This window comes from Pocillopora verrucosa, chromosome 14 (assembly GCF_036669915.1).
Source record: "Pocillopora verrucosa isolate sample1 chromosome 14, ASM3666991v2, whole genome shotgun sequence".
NCBI lineage: Eukaryota > Metazoa > Cnidaria > Anthozoa > Scleractinia > Pocilloporidae > Pocillopora > Pocillopora verrucosa.
Window position 1 is genome coordinate 2,927,736 of NC_089325.1, and position 11,249 is coordinate 2,938,984.

Sequence of the window (11,249 nt, forward strand, 5' to 3'; positions counted from 1 at the left end):
CTAATCGCCCAAATACAAGTTTTTTTGGTCTGTCATCACATATTTCAAACTTATGTATTGTACTAAGGGAGTTAGGCTCGACAAAAATTTATATTCAAATTTACTGATGCACATGGTTGAAAATACACGAGGCAATAACCAATATAGAGAACATTATAGAGAACATTATATTACTGGCAATTTTACTTCTGTTAGCTTCTTCTTCTTTCTAATGTTCTCTCGGCTACCGCGTGGAAGAAATCCTATCTCTAAACTGAACTGATAAGTTATTTAAAAACGGCCTAGCTAAATGCCTCGCCGTGTGTGCTTCTTAAAAAATAGTTTCTCCGCTGTTTGCCCTCTTAGTGTTCCTTCAAAATAAACGTAATTAAGAGGTAATTGGGAATTCAAATCAAACTCACGCTGCGCACTCGTTCGATTTTAAAATCATGAGTATGATTTCCGATCAAACAAAAACAATAACAATTTTTTCGGACGTGATTTGTTATCACCAGCCCGATCTATGACAGCAATAGGACTAAGTGGACGCTCGAAACGTCAGATTTTAAACTCTTAGAGTATGTAAGAGAGGTACGTGAAGTGCATCGGAAGAAACAAAAAGCACACAAATACATGAATGTTGTGATAATTATTCTTTGCAATGTAATGCTTTCTTTGAGGAAGGGAAGCCTCCGTACTGTGCAATTCTAAAAATTTCATGTTTAAGTCGTAAAAAATATTTTGGAGCAAATGAAATAACATTTTACTGATTAACAATAGCCAAGAGAATATCAACTGATATCAGGAGAACAAGAACATACCTGAGAGTCAGGTCACTTGTATATGAAACGACATGGAGACACTTTATAAAAAATTTGAAAAAATATATGCTAATGTTGCGCGGAGCCCAAAATTTTCGGTTAATGTCATTCTTTGTGCACAGCCCCCTGATTCCATGGCATCATTTACTAGAAAATAATACCCAAACGCACCAAAATGATTGGTGCATGATATCCAAATGCTGTGATATGATTGGTGCGAGATACATACCCTATTGCGGCGATCTGATTGGTGCGAGCAACATACCACTCTACACGCTAACATTGAGTTTTTTTTTTGGTTAAAAAAAATTGTCTCAAAAATGGTGCCTAATGATGATGAACCTGACAAAATTAAAAGACAAGGCTAAGCCTCAAAATGAAAGATAAGGTTCAGTCTGCCGTCATATGCACCAGTATTTTTCTCTCTCCCGTGAAGGCCATTCGTCCATGCTGAACGTTCAGATTATCAAGCACTATTAAATCACCCTTCTTCCACCGAAACCCAACTGCGCATGACCATGAAACTGCTCTGACGTGTTGTAACACTTCCGGTTCGATGTCACTTCCGTCTCCATAATAGGTGTGACAGGGATATTTCTCATCCGGGAGATCAGAACCTTTGTACTGTGGCAGTGCTTTCGAGTAAGTACAGTGGTGTTGTATTGCTTGGTTGAACCAGATTTTTTCTCCTGTTACTGGGTGAGAAAGAAAGGCCGGCGCGGTGTAAGTCAGGTACATATCACCGTTATCGTCCCATCTTACAGTGTTACCTCGCTGCTGTGCTCTTATTTCTGCTGCCTGAAAGAGTAAATAAAGTCATCAGTGTAAATTCAATTACCGGGTTCGAGACTGAAAATCGTCATTTTCTTTTGAAATCTCCAAAATTTTTTTTGTCTTTAAAGGACAATCAATTCTTACATGGGATTCCTGACGTGAACCAAGTTGTCTTACCTTTCTGTCGTCAGTGTAAAACTGATGCTGCCAGGGTATGTAGTCTGATCGTGATTTGTCCGGCAGATGTCGTGCATACATGACTCCTTTTGCCTCGAATTTTTTCACGACTTCGGGATCAAGTTTGGGTACAATGTCGCTGCATTTACCCAGCGGTGTCTCGCCACCACAATTCTCGCCAGGCTCTTTTAGGCAGAAAAAAAATACCTAAAGTGGAAGAAGAAATGAATGAAAGGACAAACGTAAATAAAAGAATCAACGAATGGACAAAGAATTCAACGTCTTAACCAATAAACTAATTAGCAAATGGGCGAGTAAGCCAATGAACGAAAGAACGAATGAAAAAATGGACGAACGAACGAATGAATGGAAAAACGAACTGGTGAAATAACGAATGAACCAAAGTACACCACAGTATCCACGAATGAAGGAACGTACACATGAGTGAAAGAACTACTGAATTAACAATAGCGCATCGTTTTGCTGATGTTTGGAGCGCCCAGAAAATACCCTGGTGCCTCAGCATTAGTCGTCTGTGTTTTATCATGAAAATACCTTCCTGGGGAAAGTCTTGAGATACGCCATTTCATTGTGTAACTCGATGGTGTACGCTCCAGGCTCAGCACTGGCAAAGTAGATATCAGAATTTTCTATTTCCTTGGGTCTGGGTGAAGTACCACCCTCGTAGTTCAGAGGCTTGCCTCGCATTCCTTCGGTTAAGGCCAAGAAGTCCTCTGCTGTTTCAACTGGAAGTCCGCGGAACAATATCGCCTGGCTATCAGTAAGGTTCTCCTTTATGTATTTCATGCAATTTGCACCCAGTTCTGAGATAGAGGACTGGTCTCTAGTATTGACTCGCACTCCGTGAGGGAAAGAGTCACTTGGCTCCGCCAAGAACTCTGGGAATCCTTCACCCGTTGAGCCTGGGAGAAACTCCCTGTCTCGCAGCCGTGGTCTGGTTTTCGGTGCCAGCTCCTCTTTAGGAATTCGCTCAAAAATACTGCCAGTTACTGATCTTACTTTTGTAGACAAGAAATAAGAAGTAGCCAGTTTTATCGGACTGATATGGCGGAGACGAGATGACTGCCTCCTTGCAGACGTAAAGATAAACGTCGACATGATCTGTGAAATGAAAGTGATATTAATTGGTTTAACCCTTTAACTCCCAATATCTGATTGTTAGTTCTCCCCTCTAGCTGCTACAAATTTCCTTCTAAATCAGTTACGAGAATTTGATGTTAGATCGAGATAACAACTTTTGCCTAATACATTTGAGCATTCTCATTACCTGTAAATTGTAGGTAGAAGTAATTTGTCAATCACTTCTAGGAGTTAGAGGGTTAAAAAATTCCACGCGAGCGAATGTAGAGAACGAGTAAACGTAACAAAGTGAAGACTTCGTTACAAAACGGTTAACATGTCTTTTTAGGCCGATTTCTATGTTTCTAGGTAGCCAGCTAACTTTTGAATTACTTGTTTGTTTACATGAAAAACATCGTCCGTGACTTATGGTTGATTTGCGTTTTCCTGATTGGAAATTTTTTTACGCAAAAAACTAAAGGAACCACTAATTGGATTTTGTCCCTGTGACTCAGCTTATTACGTGGAATACCTTTGAGGCATACTACTTTTGAAGCCAGCTGGGTTTGTTTTCCATGGTAGGTAGAGATTGAAAAATAGACAAATTGTACAAAGCGCATTGTTGTTTACTCCTTGTCTAAAACGACCTATGTGATTTCAAAGATGTTTACTTCCCCACATTTACGAATAGGATTTTATAACATAGATAGTAAATTCGTGTAATCAAATTTGATTGCGCGAGCGTGCTTCATACTCCTTTTTATACAATACAGAGAAAGTATGAGCTTACTGATTGGTCAAAAACTTATCGTTTATTGCACAGGTAAACCAATAGTTATTTTAGAAAAGCATCAGGCTGCACTTTAAATTGGTTTACCGGCGGGCTAACGTTCGAAACCTCAGTTTTGAAACTCTTAACGGTGGCCAAATTACGTCATCAACTCAGTTGATAGTGCCAAATTACCATGTTATCATAGTAATCTGTCAGTTGTACGGACTTACTCATTAGGTTATTTACTCAGTTTTAAGCTCGTTCGGTTGTAAATTGTACGCGCTTATTCGATTAGTTGAAAATTTTTTCCTTCTGTTGTACGCACCTGATCGGTTGAAAGAATTGCCCGGTCCGTTGTACGCACTTGTTTTCTTATCCTGTTCGACTGAGTTACAATTAGATCGAAAAAGCGCTCCTTTTCGTTATCTTTCAATGAGACCTTTGAGCCCCTCTAAAATATATTTCATCTTGTTCTTGAACGAGACCAGGGTAAAATTTCCGCACAGCCCTATCCTTCATTATGCATTCAGTTCTTGGATTGAGAAAACAATGACAAAAACAATACATTGTCTTAGGGAAAACAGATTTGTTTAACAATAGTATAGGGCTGTGCGGAAATTTTACCCGAGACGAGCCTGGTCGAGGTTTTGACTACTACAAACTATTCGATCCAGCTCATCTAATTTTCCCTCAACTTGTGCTTCACGCTTATTTAGCTCTTGCTTTTCCTTTCCCGAAGGACTTAGTGGCACTTTTTGATATTGTTTAGAGCTAAAGTGAAAAAATATTAGGCATAATTATATTCGGATCTGTAGGCATTGCAAATTTTATTATTTACGCTAGTATGACTAATGTGTTCTTATGCAGCTGATAACTTTTAAAATTCGTCTCCTGGACCAAGTACGTGTGTGCTATCTATTGCTACGTTTGAACTGGACCCCACACCTTCATTCATTATCAGTTTTGTCACTGCTTGACCGAGCGAACTCGGTCACCCGTTGTTTTTATCAGCTTTCGCCGAGAATCTTCAAGTGAACTGTTGTATCAACCCGGTTTAGCTTTGGAGCTTGTGTTGACACGAAATAATACTACAAATCTCGCCCTTTCGAGTCGGGTCAATCGGGGGTCTCGGCCATAAGGTCACACAGCATGGATGAAGGCTGACCTTGACAACTGTTTAAGTGAACGTCTGTAAACATTTAACTTAGAATGGTAACCTTTTTCGGTTAGACATCCTTGTATAGAGCCGTGTAGCTAAAAACTGCGTAAAGAAAGGACAGTTCTGTTTTCAATCCATGGTCACCATCCTCATTCTCGCCCTTTCGAGTCGGGTCAACCGGGGGTCTCGGCCATAAGGTCACACAGCATGGATGAAGGCTGACCTTGACAACTGTTTAAGTGAACGTCTGTAAACATTTAACTTTGAATGGTAACCTTTTTCGGTTAGACATCCTAGTATAGAGCCGTGTAGCTGAAAACTACGTAAAGAAAGGACAGTTCTGTTTTCAATCCATGGTCACCATCCTCATTCTGAAATTTGTCAATATAGCGTGGCCAAGAATAACGCTCTTCGATCGTGATTTTACTTGCTTTCGCCAAGAATCTACAGACGAACTTTATGATCGACCTCTGTATTGACATCAAATGGCGTTGTGAAAATACGAACTTTAACATTAATGAGCGACAAGATCCTACCCAAGTAAATCAGAGCATCTTTTCTAAAACAACAATGTAGTTATTTTCAATCAGGACTAAATTCAACGATTGCGAAACTACTTCGTGCTTGCTTTCAAATCCACATTGTCGTTTGATGAACCCAACAAGGCACTGATAATTTGACAATCATAATACCATGAAAGCTGAGGAAATAGCCACATCGCGTAAAAAGGGCTTTTCATACAACATTACGTCTCTCTGAAAGGAAATTATTCACTCATATCGTGTCCTCCCTTCCACCAAGATTACTAAATGTCCTCGAGTTCATATTAAAAAAAAAAAATTCAACCAACCTGCTCTATAGCAGCCCTCGTTACCTTTCACCCGGGATGAGACTCGAGGCTATTGATAGCGTTTTTGACCCTAACTCCAAATGCAAAGTAGTTTGTCTGCTTCACAAATGTAGACATCACCTGACAACACAGGCCCAAGCTCACGCCTCGAGAAAAAGTTAACGATTAATTCATGAAAGTGTCACGCGTTGTGTGACTCGTTAACCACAACAACATACTTCAACACGCTGTAAAGAATAGTATGGGGAACGAAATACGGTCGATTTACAACGATAAATGTTTCGATATATGAACATTCTACGCATTAAATCAATAGAACTTACTCAAAAATTGTGTGTCCGTTGTAGTTTCTGATGATTTCCACCGTTTTAAGCTTGTTTCGCCACCACCGGCAAATATTTCGAAATATAAACATTCTGCGCGTAAAATCAACAGAACTTATTCACATGTTGTGTGTCCGTTGTAGTTTCTGGCGATTTCAGCCGTCTTAAGCTTGTTTTGCCATCACTGGCAAAACAAGCTTGAAACGGCAGAAATCGCCAGAAACTAAAACGGACAAAGAACATGTGAGTAACATTAGCGCTAACATACATGTAGCTAATGTACACTTTGTTTTCCCTTGAAAGAAGTAGCGATAGACTTTCATCACACATCGGCAATTTCGAGTATTTTAACAATTAAAACCTTTTTCTCGTACCTTTGTTTTGCGCTGTGATGTTCGGCGTGCAAATTCTTTAAATTTAATGCAAATTTGTGGTTGGAGGTAAGGATGTAATTTAAAACCTTCAAACAATATCTTGATTGTGATTGCCTTTCTAATTCCGCTCGGTCTACGCGGTATGTGCACTCTGATCGCGTTGCATCATGGTCGCAACACAAAATATGAGTCAGTTGCAACTGTCGCGATCAAGTCAATTCAATTTTTTTTTTCAATTCAATTTTATTTGTTAGCAATACAATATTATCACAGTCCTAGGTTCACTTAAATTCTAATTAAAGGCAGCAATTTATTTTTTGGGGTTGCCGTCTCGACTGCTTAAGGTCCCTAATATACACAAACGACAGCAGTTACATTCACAGCCGATGCATATCAAAGTTATTTCATACAAGGGTTAACATTTGCTTCAACTTGCAGGCTCTCCAGACTCTCGCGAATGACCAAGAGTTTAATGCGCGAATGATAAAAACAAACATGGCGGCCAGAGTGGAAAGAGAAATCAAAGCCCCAAAGCGATCAATCAATGAAATAAACCCGTTAAAAGCTGTAGCTGATAAGGGCGGAATGCTAAAGCGTCAAAAGGACAATCGCCTTTACGAAATTGCGTTGGAAGAGGTCGACAAAGAAGGCTAGCGAGTAAAAATACAGTTTAACGGATTTAGTGATAAATTCGACGAATGGAGGCCATATGATGGTAAAACCTTTACTATTGTGCGATTGGAACATAAATTTACACCATCCATGGAATCTATAGACGATCGTTTGCATCTCTTCCAAGACCGCATGTGTGGGGAAGTGAGGCGTAAACTATACTCTGGAAGGAAGTACGATCCAGAAATCAGGATTGAAATTCCTGTGGAAGAGGATGTTTTCGAAGTGAGTATTGCTGCTCGTGCAAGAAGGAAAAGAAACAAGCAAGTCTATCGGATTTGTAATCACGACATAGACACCTTTCTGGGGGTCAAATGGGATGGATGGATTTTAAACGCAAATGGTGATTATGCTTATGTGACAGAAGGAACTGTGAGATTTTGTTTTACAGAAAGGAACCCTATAATAGAATACAAGCTCATAGGGGGAAAGTATGTGAGGTCAGAAATTGAAGATGGCCATCAGCTTGTTTTTACTTTTGTTCGTGGAGATGGAAATAGACATTAGTACATAACAAGGGGGGACTGCTAAATTAAAGAGTTAATCACAATCACACATCTACAGTTGTTGTTTGAATATATTTTATTATCAGTTTATAATCATTGTCAGTTAATTATTGAAATTGAGTGAATGAAAATATTTGTTTACACTAAAGTTTAAAGAGTTTTGGAATATCTTAACTAACCATAGATATTACATTTATTTATATTTACAGTAATCAACATGTCAACTAGGAAGCCAAGCCCTCAAAGTTAAAGTCAATAGAGAGAAATTTACAATGTACATCTGTGTCCACCTTCCATCAACTTTAATAGGGTGTGCACAACAAACTGCAGTCTGGCATTTCATACAGTTAGCAGAGCATGTCTTTATGGTATGACCAAGACCTTCACAATTCCTACACTTGTAACTTTTCTTTATTCTCTCCATGCCAGCTGCTTCTAAGAGCTGTATTCTATTTTTCTTCAAGAGAATCTGTTTTAGAGCAGAAATTCCCCTATGATTTGAGAATCTAAAATAGTGTTTGGTTGCAGTATCATTATATTTTTCCTCTCCTTGTTTTGTAAAATAGGATATGTTTAAATAGAGTTTTAAGAATTCAGGCAATGAGCATATAGTGCATGCATGTATGGGGTAACATCTTTGGCTTGATACAAGCATAGAAACTTATCAAACCATGATTATTTGTTAACTGAGTGGTAGCATCATCAGTTGTAAACTCAAGCTTCAGGTCTCCAATAATTTCCATAAAACTGGCCTATAGTTTCTCCATTTCTTTAGTTTGCTTGAATTTGGGAAGGAGTGATTGGAAATTTATGCTTTGCATAACAAGCAGTTTTTCTGGTCCAGTAAGGTCTCTATATTCTAATTTCTTGGAGTCTTTGTTTACTCCAGTCAAAGGAAATACCAATGTCCTTCAGAAACTTTTCATATCCAGCCATATGTTTATATTTCTCCCTTGTAAATCCACTAGGAAAAGTTTTCACTTCATCTATAGCATCTTCCCTACAAAGTTGCTGGATAAGAAGCTCAATCAAGTTGTCAGAAATCCTCAAAAATAAGTGAAGTTTGTCAATCATGACATGATCAATTTGAACAAAAGAAAATAAAGGCTCTGATTTACAATTAAACTTCTCAGATTTTGCATTGCTGGATATTTCTTCACATGATCTTACACCAAGGGACCTGTCTGTGAGGGACCACTTCTTGTTGCATCAAACCTTTCACTCCTGGGACACTTGCACCAAATACAAGCATAATCCTGATTTGCTGCACCCAAACCACACACATAAGCTAAGAACTTCCAATCCCCTCCCAAAAAGTATTCAATGTCATATTTATAATCACCCACACATTTCCTTTAAATTCAGCATTTCATCAGTAAGATCTGCAATGCTTGCCTTTAAATTATCATAGCTTACAGTAGTTTTGATTATGGCAAGAATATAGTTGCCTTTTTCACTCATTGCAATATCTATTTCATTTAATATAATTTGTGTAAGTTACATTAACAATTTTGAGCCTTTTGCCAATGTTAGTCCCATCCCCACTAATTTTACCTTTGTTTTAGTGTTCATGTTAAAAACTCCTTTCCCCTGAAGCCTGATTACTTGTTCCTCTAAACATTCTTTAAAACCCAACTGGACTCCTTTGGCTTGGCCAGGTGTGGGTTGGAGATCCCATTTTGCATTAAAGTCCTTTAATTTCTTCTCTTTTTTATAATTGTTTGGCATCTGTTTGGTTTTCGTGGCCAACTCATGCCAAGCCTCATTTGAAATGTTAAATCTACCTTTAATATAGATCCACATATTAATGTCACCCAAATTTTCATCTGTCAGCTCCGTTGAGTCGTTGTCCTTTAGTGGAAGCTCGTTTTGATCAATCAAGGAAATGTCTCGTACTGTTGAGTTTCGCCATTGAAAACTTCTACTTTTGTGGCAATAAAATCATTCAATCCAAGGAAGGATAGTGTTGCCTGACAGTTTTCCATCATCTGTTGTCGAAGACGTGACTGATACGGTTTCGTATAATCGATAAATTTTTTATTTTTGTCCGGCCCTCTCTTTCCATCTCTCTATAGTTTTGTAATTTTACGCGCTAGAATCTTAAATTTCTTTTTGTAGTTTTCATCCTTCTTTTCTGTCTTCTTAAGTACCTGTTCGAGTTTCTCTTCAACCTTTAGCCTTTTCGCCTGTTCATTTGCGAGGGATGCTTCCAGCTTTCTCTTTTGTCCACGCACACCCCTGTTCTCCTGGTGTAGCTGACATGTTTCAATTTCATCATAAAATACCTTGAATGAGTACGCTTCTTTCTGCCATTTTTCTTAAAGCTTCTTAACATGGCGACTGCCTTTTTGACCAGCTTTCTTCAATGCCGAGAGAAGAAGCGAAATTTTCTTCTTGAAGACATTAATAATACGACTGTTGATGATTACACCTCTTAGCGCAGACTCTTCGAAAATTATTCTTATTCTTGCCGACGAAGCGGACTCGGTACTTAAGTCGTCGATTTTCCTTTCTAATTCCTTACAGACTGAATAGATGAGGTAGCTACAAAACAAGACGAAAAGGCTCTTTAACACAATGAATCTTCGAATAAATTAACTAAGCTTGAATGGATACTTACTTGTTTATTTCGTACGTAAATGAAGGAACATCTCCGGGTTCTGCTCGCTCGAATTCCTCTTATATCGCACTCGCGCTGTTTACAAAGGTCAGCAGCAGAAATAGAACTAAAGCGTTGACTTCAAGGCCCATTTGCCAGGCCGAAACTTAACCGTACCCTAATGAATTATACATCAAAATACGCGGAATTTATTATTCTTTTCGAATTTGGCGGTAACGCGCAGATAGGAGCATGAGTTGTAGAAACCTCGGCCCAGAGTCTTTCCCCATCTCGAAAAATGAGGTCAAAGCTTCATAAAATATCGCGAGTCAGCAACACAAAAGATTTATTTGCCAGTACAAGATTATTGTTTACCGGTATAATTCACACCTCTACGTAAAGCCTAAAGATTTTGCTTTCATAATCTGGAGGTAACAGAACGATAGCATTCTTTAAACGAGAGAGAGAGAGCGAAATCTTCTAAAATTCGCAGATTCTTTGGTCAGTCGGGTCACGGCGGGTGTCACGCAATATCCGATAGAGCCTTTCGTTGAGCGTGACTTTCATATGCTGTGTGAATAATAAAAAATTCAGAAAATACATTCCTAGACGTGAGTCTTATATTAAAAGCATTAAAAAGACCTTCTGATACACGAACCTTTTTTCGTGTCATCATTGGCGTAAATACGGGATTCGTAGAAGAGGAAGCCCTTCGCCTGCTAAGAACGAATTCGTCACGCCCCACGTTTAATAAAAAAAAAAGTACAGAGTTTCATAACAAGCTTAAAGAATAGAGTATAATAGAGGTTGTGAACGTATAGTTCCGGAGTAATTTTCTGCGGGAAAGAAAGTATACTTAAAACAACAGACGCACACAGAAGAAAATTTATATTGCCTTTTGTAACACAATCTCATCCAGCTTCGCCAAACCTCAAGAAAATACAGATGGGGAAATGACACCTTAAAACTAACCCTAATTATCAAATCGCGAAGGAAAATCATTAAAAGATATCCTTATAACAGCTAAACTTTGAGGGCAGAAGATTTCCAAGCGTTAGCGAATGGCAGGAGTCGCAAAAGCCTATCAACACCTTTTAAAGGTCGGCTGCTGCGCTGCCTTGTGCTCTCCGGTTTACCCGGCGTGTCGTCTCGTGCAATGTAGA

At 38.8% G+C, this 11,249-nt stretch overlaps 1 protein-coding gene and 1 pseudogene across 3 annotated transcripts; both read right to left on the reverse strand.

Moving 5' to 3' along the window:
- Positions 1-117: 117 nt before the first annotated feature.
- On the reverse strand, positions 118-6,437 carry LOC131784378 (dapdiamide synthesis protein DdaC-like). Of its 3 annotated transcripts, XM_066161635.1 has the most exons (6): positions 6,310-6,336; positions 5,936-6,028; positions 5,613-5,758; positions 2,307-2,873; positions 1,752-1,958; positions 118-1,598 (listed from the first exon to the last, which is right to left on the reverse strand). In XM_066161635.1, the coding sequence occupies exons 4-6, from the start codon at positions 2,868-2,870 to the stop codon at positions 1,191-1,193; spliced, it is 1,179 nt and encodes a 392-aa protein (XP_066017732.1). In that variant the 5' UTR covers positions 2,871-2,873; positions 5,613-5,758; positions 5,936-6,028; positions 6,310-6,336; the 3' UTR covers positions 118-1,190. The 3 variants fall into 3 exon arrangements, with proteins under 3 accessions (XP_066017732.1, XP_066017731.1, XP_058957164.2); XM_066161634.1 differs by lacking the exon at positions 5,936-6,028 and having other exon boundaries at positions 6,310-6,437; XM_059101181.2 differs by lacking the exons at positions 5,613-5,758; positions 5,936-6,028 and having other exon boundaries at positions 6,310-6,432.
- Positions 6,438-7,707: 1,270 nt separating this feature from the next.
- LOC131784353 (uncharacterized) lies at positions 7,708-10,238 on the reverse strand (annotated as a pseudogene).
- Between the last annotated feature and the right edge of the window lie 1,011 nt (positions 10,239-11,249).